The 23,646-nt window shown below is 50.7% G+C and overlaps 1 protein-coding gene across 6 annotated transcripts in view; it reads right to left on the bottom strand.

Moving 5' to 3' along the window:
- The window catches only part of KCNQ2 (potassium voltage-gated channel subfamily Q member 2), a 63,344-nt gene extending 51,735 nt beyond the window's left edge, over positions 1-11,609 (bottom strand). For all 6 annotated transcript variants that reach the window (XM_053958515.1, XM_053958517.1, XM_053958516.1 and 3 more), the window contains exon 1: positions 11,314-11,609. In XM_053958515.1, the coding sequence (XP_053814490.1) occupies positions 11,314-11,609 (296 nt within the window). The remainder of the gene's footprint in view (positions 1-11,313) is intronic.
- Positions 11,610-23,646: the final 12,037 nt, after the last annotated feature.

Raw genomic sequence — 23,646 nt, 5'->3', positions numbered from 1 at the left:
CAGAGCACAGTTTATAACCTGGCACCGTGGAAGTCACAGTATTTGGAGTCACAGCATCCTCAGGCTGCTGCTAAACCAAAGCAGGAGCAGCTCCATCCTGGTTGTGTAACCCGGCCTCGCAGGACTTTCCCCATAATTAGAGGGCCTTTCCCTGCAGTCCCATGGGGGCCATATGCTGCACTCGTGAAAGGATGCTCAGAACTGAGCTTCCTCTCCAGCACATATTTTCAGTCTTTCCTAGAAACAGCAAAGAGCAAGAGGAAGCAGGAAGGAGGGGGGAAAAAAGTTTAATTAATCTTCATTTAATTTCTGCTGTCTTTTAGTAAATGCAAAATGAGTGAGCAAGCCCGTCAGGCCTGTGCTGCTGCCCTGGGCTCTGCCAGCCCTGGTGTTTCCCAGATGGGATGGACATCCCACCAGGCCACTGCAGCCAGCAGGGAATGCCATCACAGGCTCAGGTTTGACTCCAGCCACTCTTCCCAACACATCCCACAGGGATGTGGCTGCAGGGTAGATGGGCTTCCCCAGAAACAGATGGGGAGGTAATTCAATACCTTCATGAATTTCTCGGTGATTTTCAATGGCCATCACCTCCCAAGGGAGGAAGAGCAAGGCCAGAGAGGACTGAACTCCTCTTGGAGGTTCAGCCTGTTTATCTACAGCAAGCTGGGGTTTGGGCAGTGCTCTCTGCCAAACACACACCCTCAAAAGGCTGTCTGCAAAGAGGGGAACCAAAAGTGGCAGGTTTGATGGAGGTGCTCCCCAGGTGCCCAAGTTCTTGCATAAGGATGGGCCAAGTCCAGGCAAGATCAAGCCCTGAATTATTAGTAGGTCTCCTAAATTTGGCTATTCCAAATCTTGGGTGGAGACTTGAGGCTGGGATATGCCCTATATACTTGTAGATGTTTACATCCCCATCATCTGGTAAAAACAGTAGGATAGAAATAACTTCACAGTCCTATTTATTTGTTTTATTCAGACACTTCCATTACCTTTTCCTATACTTACAACCCCAATTTAAAACCAAGTTTGATGCCTGCATGGTGTTATCTAAACTGACAGAGGACAGGATTAGGACAGATATTAGGAAAAAATAGTTCCCTGTGAGGGTGGTGAGGCCCTGGCACAGGTTGCCCAGAGAAGCTGTGGCTGCTCCATCCTGGAAGTGTCCAAGGCCAGGTTGGACAGGGCTTGGAGCACCCTAGGATAGTGGAAAGTGTCCCTGCCCATGATAGGGGGGTGGAACAAGATGAGCTTTAAAATCCCTTCTAATGCAATTCTATGATTCTATTTATCCCATTAATCTGCCAATCCTCGCACCAAGCCTCAGCAGCTCTCTCTGTGTCATTTAATATGACTTGAGGTGCTCCCACCACCCACAACTGCATCAGAAGGGGGAGAGTGCAGCCTCTGGGTCTGGAGGGGCAGCTCAGAGAAAGTTTCAAATTACATCTGTTTTCTGTTGCAGAAAAGAAAAACATCATCAGCTACAAAAGGTCAGTGCAGAAATTCTTCCTATCCCTCATTAGCTGGCATGATAAGCAAGAAGCTGCTAATTAAGAATAGCATTAAAAACATCAAGATATTAAAAGAAGAAAACTTGGAGAAGAAAAATTCAATGCAAAATTCTGGTAAATTACAGACAATAAGCTCAGGAAATTCTCCTTCTCGCTAAGTCTTTTCCCTTCCTTACAGGAATAGCCATAACTAAGAAAAAGACCGTGACAGAGATGTGCATCCCCTACCCACAAGAACCAAACCAGAATCACATTAACCAAGTTTCTTTAGTGCTGATACGGATTAAATGCTCCGTTCCCTGAGGCTGTGGAGACACAGCCCTCATGAAGTGCCAGCAATTGAGTTCAAGACATAATGACATGAGGACTTGTCCCTCTGGCTCAGGGTGATGCTTAATTGGGTGTGAAGTCAGCTTTTGGATGAGCACTGCCATTAGCACGCTGGCTTCTGTGCCGGTCCCAGGGAGGTGCTACTCCTTCCCCCCCAGATTCATTGCAGGACAGCTTTCTGCAGGCATGGGGTGTGTCTGGAAAGGCCCATCCTGGGGAAAAGGACACAACAAAATTCCTGCACTGGCAGTGTCTCAGAGGAGCCCACCCATGTTAGCCCATGGCACCTCCAGTCCCTGCTCTGATACCAGCAGAGACTTACAGCCACTCAATACTTCATCTCTTCTAAATAATGAAAACCCCACTAATCAAAAACCCAGCAGGATCAGCACAGAAACCTCTGGAGGAAAAAAAAAAGGGTACAAATCCCACCTCCCCCTCAGCCATGAGCCACTGAAGAGCAAGAGCTGCTCCTGGACAAGGACATGCAGCGCGCTCAGGTCCCCACGAGCTGTCCCAGCAGCTCCACACCCCGAGATGGACAAACATCCCATGCAAGCTCCTACCCATGCTCCAAACAGCCATGCTCCTGCAGCCAGGAGAGACGGGATCAGCAGCACGGATCTTCCAAAGGATGGAGCCAGTTTGAGGGTTGGTTTTGTTGCTCATTCAAGCCTGGAGTCTTTATATAGTGTCAGGGCAGGATCCAAAAGCGGAAGAGAGACACCCACTCCCAGGGAGTGTAACACACACACTGAAATAAATAGCTCCCTGCCTAAGGGGATGACTCAGGAATCTCACCAGTCCTTAAAGCACAAATCATTGCTAATAAACCCCAGAAAGCTTGGAGGAAGGCCTAGCAAGAGGTCAGCTGGGCAAAGCTTGGCATTTCCATCCTTGCCAGGCATCAAGGAAGAGGAAGGAGGAATAACCACTGAAAAATAACGATGTCCAACATTGAGGCAATGGTCACACCAGCCTAAGCCCTTCCTGCAGTATACCTGCCTCAAAAGCAATGAGTAGTGCTTGTTATTGGGGAGAGGTTTTGTTTTTCACTGCCTCTCCTGGAAGCACTCAGGCTTAACCACCATACAGCTTGAAGTGGCAGGAGGAAACAGAGCCTCAGTCCCTGTTTGTCCAGCTATAATATACAGATATTTATATTTATCTATTTTGCTCTCCTCTTGAGTGAAAGATGGAGTGCTCTTACATCCCTTATTACATTCTTCAGATCAGGTAACGAACCTCCCAGCAAGCATAAACCCAATTAATGGCCACTTTGAGACTCTGAGTTGAGCACAAGCCCATAAACATGCAGGAGGACATCTCCCAGAGCTGTCATTTCACTGCCACATATAACACCCCATCAGGAGAAAGTCAATAAGACCCATTCACAGCCCTCTACGTGCTGCATCTGTAATGAGCAGTGAGATCACAGCAAACTGTCCCTCTGTGGGTGATCCATGTCATTGGGAAGATGCCACCTTCATCCTCCCAGCCCAGTGTTAGCCCTGCTGAGGTTCTCAGGCTGGCCAAAGCCAACCCCACCTTCCTTTGCAAACCCAAGGAGCACAGACAGAAACCAAAACACTTATCCAAAGGCAAATCAGGTGACAGGAAATGGTGTTAAAAAGAAAAGTGGAGCAAAGAGAACATTTACCACCAGTGCCCCAACAATTGTTTTATGCCTCTTCTGTGTCTTGGATGCTCAACACACCAAATCTTCCAGCGGGGACTGGATCTTTTTGACTTGACGGGCAGAACAGAAGTTCGTAGACTTCTACTCCCTTTCGGGGTGCTTGCACACTGCTGTAATATTAACAGAATAATATTTTCCCCTTTCTATTCACTTTAACTATTCTTTGACTGATTTTTTTTTTCCTTTGCACCTCATATTAGTTTTTTCCACCACACCAAATCTGCAAGAAACAGACACAGCAGGTATCCAGACACAACCTACTGCCCTCGCACAGGAGACACACGAGGTGTCCACAAGTCACCCTTGAGCCAGGATTTCTGATTGATTTGTTTTTTCCTGGGCATCTTGATAACTTCATGGAGAGTGACAGGCTTGCTGAGGAAGCTGCGTTAGGAGTGCCTGCCCTGCTGTGCTCATCCCTTGCAGTGCGTGACAGCAGCTCTGCTGCCACCCCAGCCCTAATTTGCTCCCACACTGTCACCTCCCCAGGGCTGGCAGAGCTCTAAACGACAAAGCAGAACTGCCAGGCAGATCAGGGTTTGTTTACAAATGAGGAATTTGTGAATGCTGGGGAAAGACCCTCCGGAAGGCAAAATCTGTCCTGAAGAGACCAAGCACCAGCCACGACGGACTGCCAGGAAGCTCAGATGGAGAGCAGTTGCCTCCTAACCCAGTGATTCCCTCTGCTTTTGCCTGTCCTCTTGTTTCTTTTCCCTGTCCCACCCTCCTGGGGGTGGCAGTAAAAAAAAAGGAGGAACTCTGAATGAAGATGGGAACTGGGCATTTCACTCTGAGACACAGCTGGAGCTGCTTAGGAGCTACAACCAGTATCAACAAGGCTTGCTGGCTTCTGATTTTTCCCAGTCTTGAGTTGCAGATCACAAGAGTTGATCAGGGTTTGCCACAAAAATTCCTTTCTCAAAACCACTGCTCCAAAGTGGATCTCAAATCCAGGTCATCTCATTTCAATGTGGATCAGCCTCCTCTCTCCCCTTCACCTTACCTGCTGGGGTGTCCACAGTGCAGTTCTGCCCAGTTCCCACAGGCTGTGGCACGAGGTGGGAGATGCCTCCTCTCACTCCTGTTTTTCAGTTTAAAATCACGCTAGGCTCTGTCTTCTCTCCTCCTTGTCTGCACTGTCCCACCCAGCTCTCACTGAGGTCTGCAAAGGAAGTTAGGCTCCCTCTGCCATCAACAGAGGGAAATGGGCACCTCCAGGGGGCAAAATTGCCCATCTAACCCTGCACTGAGGCTGCTGTGGGATTTCCAGGAGGAATCCAGCACGTATCTGAGCATCACCAAATTCACAATGAAAGTTCACTGCACCTTAAACATCTGGATATTATAGATCTCAAGACAAATCAAGTGACTACTCAGTCACAAGGGCTTGCACCCAGCAACCCCAGTGACTCTGCTGTAGCTTTAAATTACCTCCCTACAGCAGCAAGAGTGAGGGGTGAGAAGATTCCAGAGGTCTTCTTCCTTCCTCTCTTGGAAAAGGCAGCTCTTTGACATCCAATCCACTCAAAAAAAATCACCTTATGGATGCTTACCAACACCAAAACTTTTCCACACATCTAAAAAGCACATTAAAAGGCTGGAGTGATGCCAAAGAGAGACCAGAGAGTTCTGCAGGAACTCTCTGCTGTCCTTCACTGATTGGCAGTTGTACAGCCAAGAAGCCTCGAGGCTGTAACGAAGCAGCTCTTTGCCATCCCAGGCAGTGCCTTGTGTGAGCTACTCCCCATGCTGCACCACAAGTAATTATTTCAGTGCCTCACAATAAATGCACACAACGCCCCCAAGACACCTCTGCTGCCAGTGTCGCAGGAGGCTGCACTTGCTGCTTTCCCAGGAAAATGCCACGAGAACCATGTGGGGAGCCGAGGTCACCACAGCTTCAGGGAGCTGAGCAAGTTCACACAACTTGCTCATCACACAGATTGCTCTTACTGGAAAACAAATTTTACATTGAAATATCTACTCTTGCAGTCCTGGTGGAATCATCTTTCATCACAGGTAGCTGTCACAATAGCCCAAATCTTTTTGTCTTGCAACCTGATCAGGAGCCATTTAAATGTATGGTGGTGAAGGACCCTGCACCCACTGTCCTTCTGCACTACCTGGTTTTGCCATCATGTGTTCACTAGTCAAGCACATCTAAATACACTCTAAATGCATTCTAAATACATCCATGAAACAGTCCAGACCACCACAACAATCTGGTTTTGCAATGTGGTTCCTTTTGGACCATCAGGGATGAAAAATCATTGCATTATTCTAAAGAAATGTCTCAGTGCTGGAGACTCCTCTCTTTGATGTGCAGTGACATCACACCAACAGGGACAGGCCATTAATCCTCTGTAGGAGCCACCCTCCACCTTTCTCAGCTCTACCATATCTGTTCCACAGGAGATTACATGGCAGGAAAAGGGACTGGCACATCTCCCCGCCACCACAATTTAAAGAACAATCTGTTCCTCAGGAACTAAGAAAACACTGAGCATTTGGGCTACCTTAAAAAGGGTTATGCAGAGCTAAGTGTTTGCCACTTAACTCCCAGAAGCCGAACACTAAATTTACATGTTTTTTATCCTTGTGATGAAGGATAAAACTGATGCCTGGCAAAGTCTGTGCCCTGCTCACCCTGGACACAGTGAGCAGGGCACCTGTCTCACCCTGTCGCCCCTTCCTTCTGCTGCAATGCAAAAAGAAATCAAGAAACCTGATTTTTGCAACTATATCTCTTTCAGCTATGCCCATCTTCCCTGTAGTACAGGATTTGGGGCTTGCATTTTGGGTTATTCCTTCTTTAATACATCGAAACTTTGCAAGACTCATCTGGTTGAGGTGTGTAGCAGCACAAAAAAGAGGTCACCCAGGGGATAAGCTTGTTTTTCATTTCCTTAATGTCAGTGCGGGGTGAATGTGACGGCTGGAACGTGACACATTAAAGCGACTGAAATCAGGTTGCTCCCACCAAGCTCTGACTAAGCAGCTGGAGAGGAGCTCGTGAGGCATCCCACCAGGAAGGTCCCCTGGTCCCTGGGGTGGACACGACCCCACAGCTCGGGGCAGAAGCACTGGAGGTCAGAGCCCAGCAGGTCCATTGAGCTCAGCACCTGTGGGAGATCCGTACTGGCCCTTCCATCCCACTCAGCCTGGATGTGGGAAGGAGAATCCAGGAGAGGTTCCTGTACATCACTGGTGGATGGGCTGAGGTGGTGCCATCGTACCTGCCCACAACAACCCTGCCTGAGGGTGAGGGCTTACCATGAACTCCTCAGGGTTTGGGGATGGAGAATCGAGGCTGTCAGACCACATTCACCCCGAGTTCTGGTGGTGTAAGAGATTATCTGGGAATGTATCTGTGCGAAATAAGCACCAGTTCTGAGGAGTGAAAGGAGTCACAAAAGAGGCCACTTCTGCAAAAATAAACCCTGGAACTCCAGGGAAGCACCTCATCCTCTCTCTGTGCTCCCCCCTGTGCCAGCCATGGCCATGCCAGGGTGCAGGCAGTGCAGGCAGGACAGCGGAGAGAGACGTGGCTTGTCTGGGTGAAAAGGGAAGAACAAATGGGATAGGGATGGCACAAGGAAATTTGAATAGAATTAGACAGGGAGGAAATGTTCTTCCTTATTATAATTTAGGTCCATGCACTTGCTTAATTAACTAAATGTATGGTGCACAGTATGCAGATGAAAAACGCACCCAAACTATTTTTAACACAGTTAAAGAGATGCATTAGGGTTGTAAATTCTAAGCAGGAAATGCAAGAATTATGGTGGTTCCTAAGCACACAGCTTTAGAAGTGCCTGAATCCAGGCTGTTTTCTTGCCTATGTTCCAAATGCAGCCCCTTCTTCAGCTCAGGGACCAAACCTAAGCAGCTCACCCAGGGATCAGCAAATGTGTCTCCAGACACCTCAGACCATGGGGGTGCCCAGTGTGAGCATCTTGCTTAGGCTGGCACAGAACGGTGATCCCTCCTGAAATAAGATGGCAGATAGGGACAAAAAATCACTTTCAGTTATTGCAGCCCTTTCTGTGCACTGGACATGTTACAGAAACCAAGCCAAAAGGACTGGAAGGAAAAAAAAATCATTCAGAGTAATGAAATGAACTTTTAGAAGCCAAATGCCCACCTGCACAGAGAACTAAATTGAGATCTAAGTGCTTCTGCACCCCTCAAAAAGCCTGACCTGCTATTTAGGCACAGCTCAACTTTTCAAGTTTCAGCTCAGCCTTGAACAGAATGAAGCCATGTGCTACAATGTTAAGTAGCTGTCAAGAGAAAAAAAGAAGAAAAAAAAAAGGTGAGAGGAAATAATAAAGAAAGATATTGGGAGAGGGTGAGAAATAAAGGAGGCTCAGACTTCTGGGAGCCAGAGAGCACCTCTAGCTACACTCAAAAATGGGACCCACCAGGCTTAGCTGCCCATGGGGTTATGCAAAATATATATTATATATCATGTATATCATACACACAGCTCCCAAGAGCAGGTCACCCAGTTGTGTCAGTGTAGGAAGAGCTATTATGTACAAAAATGAATCATAACACAGAAATATAAAACCGTGCTTTTGCTCACAGAGGTAACAGCACTTTTAGAGAGGCAACATCTGAGATGAGACCAGGGCTGGGGGAGTGAGAGATTCCCTGGTTTGAATTTCCCTGATTTCTTATGCATGAAATGGTGCGAAAGGGAATGATCGACAGCAGGAAGAGGTGGGGAATGAAATCAGAAGGATTGGATCTAGGATGCAGCACTGGAAATAAATGCAACCTGCACAGGCAGCTCAAGGCACAGCATCAGTGGCCCCGTGCAGATCCAGCCTGGGCCTCTGCAGGCAGGGATTTAGCAGAGGTACTTACCCAGAGGCACCTCTCATATTTATTAGAACATCTCCGTGCTGGGAGAGTCCCAATAGTTTTTGTCCTGGCTTTGGGTGCAGGGAGCTGCCTGAGCAGCCCCGGAGCAGCTCCATCCCTGCAAAGGCAGCTGGGTCTGCAAGCACCTCTGTGAGATAAAACCCAGCCTTGCAGCATCACAAACTCACTCACACTAGAAATAAATCTTCATGCAAGAAAGTCTCTGTGAGCAGCAGGAGCAGGGAAATAGGGGTGCTGGCAGTAGAGAGGGCTGACTGAAGCCAGGACAGTGACAGGACAGGGCACCCTCATCCACAGTCTTCTTCAGGATTCCCATTCTTGAAGGGTGAGGGCTAAAGATGCTTTTGTGCTCCAGGCTTTGGCCCAAAATGAGGTTTGGGGCACGAGGAGACAGAGAGACCCCAATAGCAGAGGCAGGGAACTGCACTGGCCTTTGGGACATGGGAATGGCTCCAGCTCTTCCATCCAAACTTTGTGACCTTGAGGCAGGCTTGTTATCCTCCCACACCTTTAAATAAGCTTTTTGTCTGTTCTGTCTGTCTGCATTACTGACTTCCAGTTCCAAAACCCACTCCAACACTCCCAGACCTGGCACAGGCCGTGCCAGGCTCACCCAGGCAGCAAGGGGGGATAAGTGATGCATGAGCTTATCCTGGCAGCTTTGTGTGAAGGTTCTCATATCCTTCAGCTCTTCAAAAGCTGCAACAGCAAACAGCCAAGGCTGAACCTATCATGGCTATAGTACAGAAAACTGGAGTCCATAGAACTTCCCAATACACTGTAAAAAAATGATGGTGTCACCAACTCTTCACAGACATTGGTGCAGTTACCACCTCAGCCCTGAATTCAGCCTCCATTTCCCAGCAGGTGCATGAGGGGTGGGGGCAGAGGCTGGTTTTGCACAGCTCCCCGTGGTGCCACGGCGGAGACAAGTGGAGTCACAAGCCCAGAACAAACGCAGCTGCTTGGGCTGGGGGGATGCAGCTGCGTGGTGAGAGCCAAGGGGCACTGGGAGCAGCCTGGCACTGGGAACAGGGCAGTTTGGGGTGACCCTGCTCCTGCCCTGGGAGCACTCCTGGCTGCCCGAGCAAATGCTGCCACAGAGAGCCAAACAGGTCAGAAGTTAAGACAGAGTAGCTGAAGAAGCCAAAGATGTTTGTAAAGCTCTCACAGTCAGAGCTACCCCTGATGTTTGTCATTTGGCTTTCAGCCCCTTCCATCTCCGTCACTGTCACCCCAGTGTCCCCCTGCTGGGGTCTCACCTGTATTTAACAGCACCTTGCACACAACATCCCCACCCTCAGTGCACACACAGGCAATAACCCAGCTCCCAACACGAACACTTGGCCCCTCCACACCATTCTGGAAGATTTTGCGACACAAACCACCCACAACTCCAGAGGATGGATGGGAGCATGAAAGGTTCTCAGGATGCCCAGTGCTGGACTTCACACTCCTCACCATAGCTGCAGCTGAGCTCCACAGATGCTCTCTCTTCTCCTCTCCCATTTCCCTGGGGAGATGAGCTTCCCCAAGGACCCCAACTCCCTGCAGTGCTCGGCAAACCTCCCCCTTCCACTCAGCAAGGATTTCCCCTCTCTGACTGGTCCCACCAACACCTCCAAGGGAGGCCTCAAAGTACAAAATGGCTGAGGAGCAGAAAGCACATCCCAACTCATTATCTTACACCAGCATAACAGCAAAAGGATGGAGGGGGGAAAAAAAAAGGAAAAGGCCCCAAAAATCCTTTTGCCGTGGCTGACAGAGGCCCTGGCCATGAGGAAAAGCACGAAAACAAAACAAAAAAACCATTGGCACCAAGGATAGGAGCATGTCAGCCTGAGCCCAGGCCTGCAGAAGAGCCCAGCGGGACTGTGGAAAGTCCCAGAGGGAAGGGAGTTGCAGTAACACCGAGATTTATCTTGACCCTCCCTTTGCAATCCTGGGAACAACGGGAAGTCATCTGCGCTCCTATGCAGCAATGCTTCAGAGATTCAGGGAATCCTTCTGCCAAACGCGGGTCAGCTGGGCCATTTCTGCCCAAAACCCGGGTACCAGGGGGAGATGTGCACCCAGGGATGCTCCTTTGTTTACCGCTCGGCTGTACAGGCAGGGAGCCCCACACACTGATTAGCATTTCTTTCTAGACACATCTCCCATTCAGACGCTTCCCACCGGGGACAAGAAATTCCTCCAGAACCCTGAGCAGAGCCCCAGAACCAACCCCGGCCCCAAAGCGACTGCAGCCACCCAGCAGGCAAAGATGGGGCCGGGGAGGGAAGGATGCTGGGGGGTGGGGGGGGGAGGAGAGACGGTGCCTGAGCAGAGCTTTTTGTTCCTCTGCTCACAGCATTGCTATGGTGATTTCAAGCAAGACGGAGGAACAGTCGCTACCCATCACTCCCGCTGCTCCAGCCCCCCGCACCGACCGCATGAGCAGCCCCTTCCCCCGCAAGCAGGAGCGGGCAGGGGGAGACAGGGGCTCGGCGCAGCGCACCTCTCCTGGGAGCCACCCCCCAGCTCTGCAGGGGCAGCTTCTTCCCCCCCGCCCCTTTCCCCGGATGGCCATCACCGCCCCGTCCCCGGGCACCGCCTGGGCTGGCGCGAGGGATGCGGGATGCGGGATGCAGCGGCGGCCCGGCCGGGCGGCCCGACTGATCTCGGGGAGGATGGGGGGAGCGGCTCAGCCTCCGCCCCCCGCAGCATCCCCGGGGCTCCCCAGCCAGCCCTGGCACCCGGCATCCCTTCCCCGCACCCGCTCTGCAGCTGGAGCATCCCTCCTCCCCGGCGCGTTTGGGGGCTCAGGGGGTGGAGGAGGGCACCCCGAACCGGGGGGGGGTCTCTGCCATCAGCTTTGCCCCCCACCCTTTTACTCACACGTATGCGTGGTAAATGAAAGCCCATCCCCGCGGTCTCTCCAGCACATTGTAGAGGAAATTCTGCAGCTTGCGGTAAAAAGCATTCCTTTTGGGGGGCTTCCCGCTGCCCGAGACCCCGGAGCGGGGCTTGCTGAGGATGCTGCCCCGCTTGGAGCTCTCGGAACCGGCGATGAGGAGCGCTCCGTCCCGGCTGGAGTCCGGGGCGCCCGGGTCCAGCCCCACGAAGCCCACCTTGAGCTTCTTCTCCGCGGCTGGCCCCGGGTAGACGCCTCCGTTGCGAGATTTCTGCACCATGGTGGCGGCGGGGGGCGGCGGGGCCGGGGGCGGCGGGGGGCTCCGGCGGGGGCTCCGCCCGCGCTCCCCGCCGCTGCTCCGCGCCCGGCGCAGCCGAAGCCGCAGGAGCCGCTGCAATCGGCTCCGCCAGCGCCGCCCCGCCGCCGCCCGCCCCCTTAACCCTTGGCATCCCCCGCCGGCAGCAGCCTCTCGCACTCCCCCCGCTCCCAAAAATCCGGGCTTGCCATTCCTCACCCCCTCAAAATTTAAAAAAAGCGGCTCCGACCGCGCCCCCCCCCAAGAAAAGCAGTGTCTGGCATTGTTGCCCTAAATGTAGGTCCCCCCTAAAGCAGGGTCTGACATCCCACCCTCAGATAAAGATACAACATCTTCGTGCGGCCCCCAGCCCGGTGTCTGCTCCCCAAAGCAGGCTGTGGCACTCCCCTCAAAACCACCACGGAGGGGGCTCCTCCTGCCGCCCCGGGAAGGGCTGGGCAGCGCCCTGCAGTGGGATGCCCGTGCCCGTGCTCCCACTGGCAGCGGGTGCAGACGCTGCCAGTGTCACAGAGGGACCCAATCCGTGCCCCATCTCCGGGAGCCCACTCAGCAGCAGACCTGCTCAACCTCTCCACAAATCCCCCTGTGCAAAGTCATTCCCTTTCTCCGCTCTTCCCAAAGGCCCAACATATCACCTTGGTAGCCCAAATTCAGCATTCAACCAATTCACCTCTATCATCTTGGTAGCCCAAATTCAGCATTCATGCTGAAACTGCACCATGACATGGTCACCAAGCTGTTCAGAAGCCAAGCTCCCAGCACAGAAAGTCCATCTCCAGATGTGCTGACCCAAATCAGCTCTTTAATACCCCACTATTTATAGTCCAGCAGCAGCATTTTCCCCCTTACACCATGGCTGGATTCTGCCCCAGGGAATATTTCCTGCTGACACACCTTCACTGGACTCAGGAGAAGACAGGTAGACTGCAGAAGACAGGACAGAGGTGCCTGCCCCACATAATTATCCTCCATGGAAAGGGTTCTTTGCAGTGCAATGGGAAGACCTGCAATCAAATAAAATCAAGCCCAAGATCTCCTTCCCAGTGACATTTCTATCCCTAACAACCCAAAAAATCACAGGTGATCTGTGAACTGCACACCTCTGCATGTTCTTTGTAAGTAAAATAAGGCTTTAGGACAAAACTTTTTGTATGTAAATTAAATAGCAAGTTCAGGTAAGCTGCTCCTTTCATCATAAATACCTCAATGCAATGTTAGTAGAGAAGCAGCAAAATGGTGGCCCCGAGTTTTATGGCTGCAGCAGCCACCCAGGGCTGGGTTTTGTTGGAAAACCAATCTTACCACTCTGTATTGCTGCCAGCTTTTCCTGAAATTCATATTTAAATGAGAAAATCAACATAACCTTTCAGAGTGCACTTCTCAAGTCTTGGTTTTTTTGGTCCTCTCCTAATTTCTCAGGAGGATCCCAGTGAGAACTAATGGATAAGAGGAGCACTGAGATTAAAGCTGCTGCCTCTCACTCCCCAAACCCTGTCATGCACGTTGAGAGAAGAGTGAGCGTGGAGCAGCCCTACATTTTTTATGAACAGAACCTTTCCTGTGACCCATATTCTCTCCAACACTTGGCTGAAAGAGAATCCATCCCTGCAAGGCAGGCAGAAAACTAAAGCTGGGTTAAATCCTGGGAAAACAGATCTGCAAGTATGTCAGTGAATAAATTGCTCGATTCAATGAGGGGCCATTCTATTCATTATTTGTGAACACTTGTAAGATCATTAGTGTTCTTTAATAGGGTGGCCAATTACAAATGTGCCTGGCACTAATGTACAAAGTGCATTATTATAGATCCAGTGACGCAGTCCCAGAGCAGGAAATATCCCCCTCCACAAAAAGGCCAACAACAAACAAAGGAAGCAATTTTCAATTAACAAATTCAAGATTACAAATAGTCTGTGAGCCCTAAAGAAGAATCTAAATTCAACACACTCCTCTTTGCCTAATTAGTTGGTCATTCACAGTGTCACACTGCAGCACAGCTTTGGGCATCCTGCATTTCTGAGACCACCAGAAATGGGGTTGGGAAAGGCGAGGGGTGGGATCTCACCCTTTCCAAGTCATGGCTGGGCTGAGGAAAGGCACGGTGTGGTTGTAGGGGCTGTCCGGGATTGTTGCTTCACTCGGGAGGGAGGCAAAACCTCAAAGACAAGCAAGGTCTTGGCATCAAGGATTGCCTCCTTCTGTGAACAGAGTGGTCTTTGGGAGGTGGAAAAGGCCTGAAATTGTGGACAAAGGCCTGTTGTAGCCTCACCCCTTCTTTTTACCTTGGACTCTTAGGGCATCTCTAGCTCCTTTTTTATAATATTCCATGGGTTATGGGTTGGCACCACCAGATGCAGTTGAGTGTTCAGAAGCACATGGCTCTCCCCTTTCCACCCCCACGTGCCACTCACAGGAGCTGTCCCTTGATCCAGTCTCCAGTGCCTGGCCAGTTGCAGCCCTGAGAGGAGCAGCAGTCTCAGGGAACAACTGGGACACAAACACTTCCTGAGCTGTGATGTCCTGCACAGAGCCTGCAGCAGGTAATTTTGGAGAGGGAGCCAATTGTGTGCCACTTCTGCTGGGTGGCAGAAGACAAGACACAGCCATTAACACTGGGAATTAATGAGGTATATAAAAGCAGCAGTGGGAAGGTGCTTTTATCTGATCCAAGGACATTATGTCTCCACAAACAAACAGAATTACTGAGTCAGTCCTTCGCTTTCAACACTGGTGATGGCTTTAAAACACAAACACCATGGCAGATAGCTTAGACCCTGAAGGTAGGATGAAATCCATCAATCCGTGTTAAGATACAGAAAGTCCATGCTCTGTCCCCTGGCGATTTTTGAGATGTAGTAAGAAATGACTGGTGTGAAATATGTAGAATGACTCCAGGGATAAATTTCTGCTTGAAACACTGAACGAGAGCCCTTTCTCCATCCCCACCCAGCTGGTGGTTTGTGTGAACTGTGCTACCCATAGCCTGGGTTTTGTCACTCACAGCTCTCTCCCAGAGCTATTTTCAAACCCTAAAGCAGATGGCTTTACCTCCCCTTGTACAGGATGCTGCAACATCCCAGCAACACTAACCTGCCAAGGGAAAAGACATTAACAGCTCGGTCTCCCTGCACCCAGTGTCCACCCATCTCACTCCGCTTCAGCTCCCCCTCACCTCCCACCACCCCCATCCTCTTCTCTGAGCAGAAAACAGCCCTCAAGAGCCCCTGTCTATTGATTATTCATGTCTCTTCCCTGCCTGACTCTTCCCAACACATGCCAAATCAGTTTTGGCTTTGAAGCCAGTGGCCCTGACCCAAGAGAGGTTGGTTCATACAAGGAACACGACCTGGAAGGAGGTGCTTCCCCAGCATAAGGTGGAGCCTTCAGGGGGGAAAAACGCTGTTGGAAAGATAATTCATGTGCACAAATGGAGAAATCTACAAATTTCCACAGGAGAAAGGTGAGTGTGAGATTTCTGGCTAGAATAGAAGGCAATGCTCAGTCAAAGCTTCCATATTTGGGCTGAAGAGCTGTGGCACAGCCGCAGAGTATGTGCAGGGTGGAGAGGGCACTGGTGCAGAAGGATCACCTCAAGAGCAAGAGGGTTCAAACTGACCAGAGAGCAAAGTCTGCTTTTGACAATCAGCATCAGCACTGATTTTTTAAAGGTTTTTTTTTTTAATCACCTGAAATGAAGATGTGCCAGATGGTTCTCCAGTCCTGATCAAATCCGACAGTCATCTGTTTCAATGCTAATTAAGTTTCTATCCATTTTCATCAAAACTAGAAGCCTTGATAGACAGAGGCTCCCCAATGGTTCCTTCTTCCCCCTTCAAAGGGGATTTTAAAGTGTATTCTTCCCTTTACCAGGCACAGGAAAAGGTGCCCATGAGGAGGCCACGCCTCTCAGCCACTAAAAATCTTCAATCAGAATTTGCAAGCAACATGCTGATAAGAAGAAGCCAGGCTCCCTTCATCCTGCTGCTGACAGAGCTGCTTATTCTATATTACATATTTATTGGATGCAAAGTTTCTTTGCCACCATCCATCTTCCTGCCCTGTTCTTAGACAGCACCGACCTCATTGGAGGCTGCTCCAGAAAAACCCAGGACAAATCCTGCTTGAGCTGCAGCTGGAAGTGTCTGACTGTATGAACAGAAATCTCCCTAAGTTACACTGAGTTGGCTTGGGAGACACAAATGCTCCATTCTGAACTAGAAATTTTTGTTCTTCCTTTCTAAGGGTGATTAAAATTGCTGAGGTCTAAATATTAACTTTGCTGCGAAGGCCTGATTCTAAGGAAAACTGTTTTCTGGAAAAAACAGCTGCTTGACTGGGCATGTGGAAGGAACAAATGGAAAAAAAAAAAAAGCAAAATTAAGGTGAATTCTCTTGAATTAAATTGTGTTACTCTTGAACACCCACGAAGCTGAAAGTAATTCACAGAGGGACCAGCACCCAGCCCATTTCCCTGTCACCTTTAGACTGCTCTGCTTCTGCCCCACTCAGTGCACACAGACCCTTCTCCTGGCAAATTCCCCACTGGCCAGGTCTCCTTCCCCATCTCTACTTTCCACGCTTCCATCATTGCCCTCCAGCTCCTTCTCCTGCCCTCGCCTCCTTTGGGACTACGTGTAATTTCTTTTCTTCATTTATGCTGTTACCTTGAAGGTATTTTTAGCCCGTGACCACAGTTGCCCCTGAGCCTTCCTTTTCCCAGACTCTGTAAATTTAGCTCTCTTAGTCATCCCTCACATCTCCCAGTGCTCACATTGTTCCTCCTGACCTCCTTGGGTTTCCACCTGCACCCACAAGGACCAAAGCCACACCATCAAATTGCCGTCACCTCAGGACTCTTTGACCTCACCCCCCAGGACAAGGCTGCTCCAGGACCTCCTCCCACACCCTGATGACCACCACAAGCTCCTTGGGCACGACCACTCAGAGATGGAGAAGCCTTCCCACTAAGAGCCCCCTTCCAGTGTCTCCAAACCAGCGCTGTGCTCTCCACAATGCACAACTTACAGCAACAAAACTAAACTTGGTCTCACTTGGGAGCTCTTCCAGCCTTGCCTGGTTTCAGGAGCTTGGAATCCAGCTCAGGACTGGCTCTGGTCCCAGTAAAGCACCTCCCAGAACCATAACTGCATCCTGGCTGCGACCCAGTCCCACAAAGCCCATTAGGTGCTTTGTTCCCATTCAAGCACCTGCCTCCCACTGACTTCAAAGCTGAATCAAAACCTGCATGAATATTTAGGGACTGGAGGTTGTCATCCGAAAAAAACAAGCCCATACTGAAATAGCTGATTCTGACACATCTCTGCAAGGAGGGGCACGTCAGATTCATCTGTGCTTTATCCTGGCATGGAAGGGAAACCAGCTCAAATAAATGGGCTCCAGATGTGGTCCCAGGTGTCCTGGGCTGGGAGGGACCTTCTAGAGTCCAAGCTTGGTAGGTGCAGGGGGCATAAAAGGGGTGTTGGTGTGTAGGGCAGGAGGTGCTGGGGCAGGATGAGAGGGGGATTCCAGCTCTGTTGGGGTTACAGCACGTGGGGAGCTGTGCTGGATCAGACAGCTCTGAAGGAGATAATCCCATCTGATCCTGTCCCAGGAATGGGGTGTTCCTTAGGGAAGAGCAGGGAAAGGGAGTACAAGGGAGGGTCCCTGCCAGCAGGAGGGGAGCAGCATGAGCAGATGCAAAAGCTCTAAAACTGCATGGAGAAAAAAAAAAATCTTTTTTTTTTTACACAAAAGCTTTCTTTTCAATTCTTTTTCTTTCTTTCTGAAATGTCAAAATCTACAGATTTGGCAAATAATAAAACCAAACCCAATTACTAAAATACTGAAAAGCTTTAAGGCTAATTATTTTACCTCTTCAATATTGAGATTAAAAAAAAAAAACCTTCCAAATTAAAAAAAAATGCTTTACATTTTTTCAATGTAATTTTTTTTCATTTCAAAAATATTGAAGAAAGAATATTAGATTTTGATTTTAGTTGGGAGGGCTGCTTTTGATCCATGTTTCAGGTTAAAAAAAAATGGAAGTATTCTGTTGGGAAGCTGCCAGGCAGACGTGGCTGTCTCCATGCTCCTGCCTCTGTCACAGCATACCATGTGTCATCTGCAAAAAAAACCTCTTGAAATAACTAAATTCATAGTTTCTCTGCACCATGGGCTTTTGCTGCAGGCTTTCTTCAGTTTTTCAGCCTGAACACCTGGGAAATCAAAAGAACGCGAAAGGGCAAGAGTTTATGATTTATTTATCTTTAACCTGAGGTTTTAAGGAAAGCTCGTGTACCTGCATCTGCATCTCTCTTCCTTCCTTTAATAACTGCAGAGCTTTTGGGCAATTTTTATCTTCTTTATTAAAGATAGGGGGGACATTTCAGATTGCTTTGAGTGAGAACATGTGAGGAGAGAGAGGACAGAAACCTCCTCGCTGCAGGAACGGGTGATGTGTGGACACGATAATAAAGGACATCAGAAACCCACAGGACATTATTCGAAACATAAAACCATGGGAAAATGGACACCCCTGGTTCTAGAGATCATAAAATTCCCTCTTTGTGGGCTCACTTTGGATCCTGTGTGGGAAGCACCTGCTAAACATCTCGGATGTTGGACAGGGCAGGATCAAGCAGTTTGGGCACGTTTTCCCCAGGTGAAAATGCGGGTGCTGTGCCTGCAGGGTGGCATTTCCTCACTTCCAGCCTGATTTTCATGCAACGCCTCTTTTGTTCTCGCAACTTCGCTTTGCTCACGCCGCTCCTGTCCTCTGGGCATTCGGACGCTCCGGCTGTGCCCTCAAAACCTCTCCATCAGCATCTCTGTGCGGGCAGAGCAGGGGAGGCAGCTGTAAAACCGAGCTGTGGCTGTATCCTGACAGGAGCTGTCCGCTGGGCACAGCTCAGCTGCCCGGGCCACCCCGCGAGAGGGACTTCAGCTCCACCTGGGGATGTGCTCAGCCTCGGCCACCCCGCCCTGTCCCCACTCTCGGCACGTTCCCTGTGCCCCCCGTGGGTGTGTGAGGACACCAAAGCTCCTGACCTGCGGCAGCGCTTCCCTCCCGGCCATGGCTCTGACGGAGCCGCCCGGAGCATCCCCGGGGACCCATCGATCACGGCCACCTCCGCCCGCCACGGGCCGCCCTCGCTTGTCACCGCAGTCCTTCAGGGCGGTGCTGGGGGAGAATTCCACGCTGTGTCCTTGGAGAGGATCCTCTCACCGCACTGACGTGTGAGAGGTGGCAGGGCTGGCACACACACTCCCGTGTCCCCTGCACCCCTCACCAAAACCCAGCTCTGAAACCCGCAGCCTGTGCGAGGTGACTGCTGTCACACCCATCACATCCCCACAAAGCTGATATTTGGGGATTGTCCTCTTCTCTTTCCCCTGCTTGTATCCCCACCCCAAAGCCTGGCTGCCACCAGACTCATCACTCTGAGTGCTCGGCTGTGGCTGGCCGGGACTGCAGAGAGCATTTAGCAGATATAAGGCATGAGAACAGTGCCAGACCCGGGGTGATTACAAATCATGTAGACTAAGCAAAACCAGGCCATCCTAAATTTGTAGGCAGCAAAGGAGTGTTTGCGAGCAGGGCTGAAATGAGTTATTTGAAGATGCTGCAGTACTTCTACATAAAGCATCAGAGTGGTGGTTAAATGCTACCCGAGGGAGAAGGGAGAGTCTGGCCCAGAGCTGCACCCTGGGCTGTGCTAGAGCTCCGGTTTCTCTTCAGCTCAGCAATATTTCTGCACTGGGTAAAGCACAGGCCAAGAGGAGGATGGGTTGTGATGCATTGCCCTGGCCAGAGCTGCTGCTTTGTGTTCCCCCGGCTGCAGATGCACCTGAAAATGTGGATCTCAACCTGGGGAAATGCAGAGGGAAGTGGTTAAAGGAAATTAGTCCAAACCTCCCAGATTTGGCCCTTGGCATGTTACAGAATGTTGGGAGAGAGCCTGGCTTCCCACTCTCCTCTCTGAATTTGTACCTCTGGGGCCAAGGGTGGACTTTGTGAAGGGGTGCAATGGAAGCAGGATGGAGAGGTGAGACCCACCCAGGCATGGGATGTTCTCTGCCCTGATCAGCCCTTTCCCCCAGCTTCTGGTCTGGCTCATCCTCTGCTTCCCAAGGAGGTTTAGTCTGAGAGGTGTGTGACCAACCCCAAGGACACAAAACTCAGGGAGAACTCCTCATCTCCACCGGGCCAGGCACTGCCCAGGCTGAGGGGATGACCTCAGCCCCATCTGCTCTGACCTGGGTGCCCAACATTGTGCAGATCTGCTCAGGAAAGAGGCCAAGCCCAGACACTTGGGCTGGGGAGCAGAGCAGAGGTGATTCACACCAATGCTGGATGGAGAGCTGCCTGGGCAGTGCAGCTCTGCAAGGGGAAATGTGCTGTGCAACTGCCCAAGGAGAAGAGAAGCATTTGCTGGGACAAAAAGGAAGACATTGCTCAGGGATGAAGTCACTTTCTGAGGTCATGTAGTCACTTTGTGCTGCATGTGCATCATTCCCACTGCTACCACAGATGATTCAGCATCTCCATCACCAGCAGGCAATGGCAGGACTCCCTTGGGTGACGTCCTCTGGGAATTCTGGGCTGAATGGCACCTTGGCCTCCTTGGCAGACAGTGGCATTGGCTTCCAAGGCAGCAAAATCAGAATGGGAGGTCAGGAGATCTTGGTTTGCTTTTTTCCCCCAGTGGGGTGTGTTTTCAAATGCTGTGTAAATGCTTCAGATGTCACCAAGACTTTTGAGTCAGTGTGACACAGGCAGGACCTCACTGCCTGCGTGGGGTTAAGGTTCAGCAAAGTCTGGTGACAGATGATGGAGCCATGGGAGAGGAGCTGCCCTGACTGGAGAGGTTTTCTGCGTGCCAGTGACATGTGGCCTGAGCTAGGTCTCTGCAGGGACCTGCCCAGGCTGATAAGGGGCTGTGGCTGATGCTTTAACTCCCCTCCAAGTGCAGAAGGGCAGCAGGCAGTTCAAATTCCCCCAGCTCAGCATCTGCAGCCTGGATTCCACTTGCAATCTTGAAAAAGCCTTATAAATTTTTTAGAGCAGCCCCAAACGCCTGCTGAGTTGGCCAATCAGCTCCAGTGGATTAAGAAAACTTACTTTAAATTATTAACAGCACACAGCCAGACACGAGGGTAGAGGTGGGAAAGGAGAAGTGCTCGTTTCTCATTCCAGTGGATGCCACAAGAGCAGCCAGCACCGGGCTGGGGTTTGGCAGAGGTGTCCACTCACACCTAAAGGATGGTCCCATTCATGGGATCTTCCCTTCTCCAGCAGGAGCCCCCACTAAAGCATCAGTGCCATCCTGTGCACAGGGTGTGCTGCATCGTGGAGATGAAGTCCCTTTTGGAACCTGGCTGCTGCCCCCGCACACCTCCCTCTCCTTGCCTCCTCTTCCAGGCCCTTTGGGTTCTCTCTTCTTGAAGAGCTGATCCCCAGCTGCACAGCAGAGCCAGCCCTGATGTTTTTTGATTTTCCTACAACCTCAAGTAATTTTCCCTCCACCAGCTTCAAATTTCAGGAAATAAAACCACATTTGAAAACTCTGGTCCCCAAAGAAATGGCAGTAAGCACTTTTCGTGCAGTAAGCACGAGTCTATTCCTTTTGCTTTGGACGTGCTGCCTGCCTGCCAGGACGTGGGTCTGGGTTTCCTCGGCCTGGCAGCTCTTCCGGGAGGACTTTGTCCCTGTTTCCACGAGATGGCACCGATGAGGCTGCTACGGGAAGCAGCCACTGCGACGCCTTCAGGGAGGACTGGGATGGAAAATTACTCAAAAACAATAAAAGTTGCTATGAAAAAAATGCCTCTGAGCTCTGGCTTGTGGCGTCCCAGCACACCTGGCCATGGCAGGGAGGAATTGGAGGAGAATTTGGTGTTTTAAAATCCATCTCACCACCACAGCTCTATCACCTGCTATGGGTCACACACACCCACCGGCTCCAACATGGTGCTGATGGTTCCAAAATTAGCTTGAGCTCACTGCAAAGTTTGCCAAAATCCACTTGTGGTCCAGTTCAGGGGGCTGTTGGGCTGTTTATCATTTTGGGTATCAAACTAAGGGCATCATTGCTTGTGTGCCTGCAAGCCCTGTGGGACCAGGCAGTGATTTGCACATGCTGGGTTGTTGATCCAATCCCAAAACACAGATCCACAATAGATTCAAACCCAAGGTTTGGCTGGAGGCAGGTTGTGGCTTCATTGATACTGTGCTGAGATGCCCAGAAATTCAGTGTATTTTTCTTTTGGGAACCTCATGCTTTGAAGTGGGTTTAAATAACAATATTTCTGTTAATTCTGTCTTGCTAAAGATCCTGACCCAAAATTTCCCAAATGGGAGATGCTGCTGCTGCTGAGATCTCACTTCAGGCACCATCTCTTCTTTGTGCTCCTGCAGATCACCTGGGGTGCCAGCCCACACTGAGATGAGGCTGGAAACTTGGCCCTGCTCTGAGCCATGAGCAAGTCTGAGTTAAATCCTCTGGGTTTTATATTTTTACTGTTCTGCAGTTCCATCATTAATTACCTCACCACTTGTGCAGTGCTACCAGAGTATCTTTCACAGCTCCCCTGGCATATTTCTATGGAAACGAAGCCGTGGTTTTGTCAGGCCTGGTTTTGCTTTTAAAATAGTGAGAGAGGTGCAGACTTTGCGCCTGCTCTTCTCTGTCCCCCACCTGACCCCACGGTTGTCCCCACTCCTGCTGTGCCAGGGGCTGGCTTCCATGGGGCACAGGGAGCTGGAGGTTCCTGAACAGCATGGGAGGGATATTCCCACAGGAGTTCCTGTGGCTGCTGCTTCTAAAGATGCAGGAAGGTCATGCACATGAAGATTTTCTCCTGCTTGGAAATACCCAGGAAGAGGCACAAGCTGGCTCAGTGAAAACATGTCTTGGGAGCTGGGAAATGCAGGAGGAGCTGGAAGATGAGATTAAACTATCAATGGGAAAACAGCCTTCTCCTGTGGCTGTGCTGTGCCTGCAGGGATCCCCAGATCCCCTTCCAATGTGGCATGCCAAGGACACGGCACTTCAGAGAGCCCAGATACTGCAAAGACCTTGGGAATCAAATTGATTTCTCTGGATGCAGCTGGTGGATGTGAGGTGTGTGGAGAGGGGTGAGGAGCCTTGGTGGCCTGTGCCCAGTTTTGGGGATCTTGGCCCAGGGAGCCAGTCTGTGTCCGTGGGCTGCCAGATGCAGACGTGGCATGGGGAGAGTTTTGGGGGAGCAGGCAGGGTGAGATCATGCAGAGCTCTGTAATTCAGCTGCATGCCAGCTCCTTGAGGCTCTGCCTGGGGACACTCAGCACTGCAGAGCATCAGATGTTAATTAGGATCATTAAGGTCTTTGTGGCACAAGCAGTAATGATGATGCTGGTGCCTCTGGAACTCTCCTGGAAAGGGCCTCGCGTGATGCTGCCTTTCACAGAGGGCCATCTGTTCCCAGCACTGTCTCCTCCTGAAAGCCGAGTCATGGGCACAGACAAGCTCAGGATGCCCCAGCACGGTGCTAATGCCTCCTTCAGGGAGGAAATGTCCCTTGGAAACATCCAGGAATGAAGTAGTGGAAGCACAACTCTTACACCACCTCCCTCCTTCTCCCTGCCCCACTGTACCATCTACAGCTCCTCCTCACACTCGGGGCTCCCACTCAGTCCCCTCACAGCTCCTGGCTGTGGCTTTTTGGTCAATCCCAACCACTCAGCAACCACAACCCTTTGGACTGGGACAGCTGCATTGGGTGGAGTTGGGAGAGGTGCACACCTTGCCTGGAGCTGCAAGATTGTGATGGGAGTCAAGACACTGCCCTGGGTGAAGACCATGAGTTTTAGGGCTTCTTGTGAGACCTGAGTCATGTCTGGGTTTCAGTCAGGAAAACATGTTCCTGTTGTGTTGTTCGGGATCCACCATGTGTGAGGCAGAGCAGCATGTGGGGAGAGGAGGCAGGCTCAGTCACTGCTCCCAAAATGATGGGGAATGGC

This window comes from Vidua chalybeata, chromosome 17, assembly GCF_026979565.1.
Source record: "Vidua chalybeata isolate OUT-0048 chromosome 17, bVidCha1 merged haplotype, whole genome shotgun sequence".
NCBI classification, from domain to species: Eukaryota; Metazoa; Chordata; class Aves; order Passeriformes; family Viduidae; genus Vidua; species Vidua chalybeata.
This window is presented reverse-complemented; position numbering and strand designations above follow the sequence as displayed.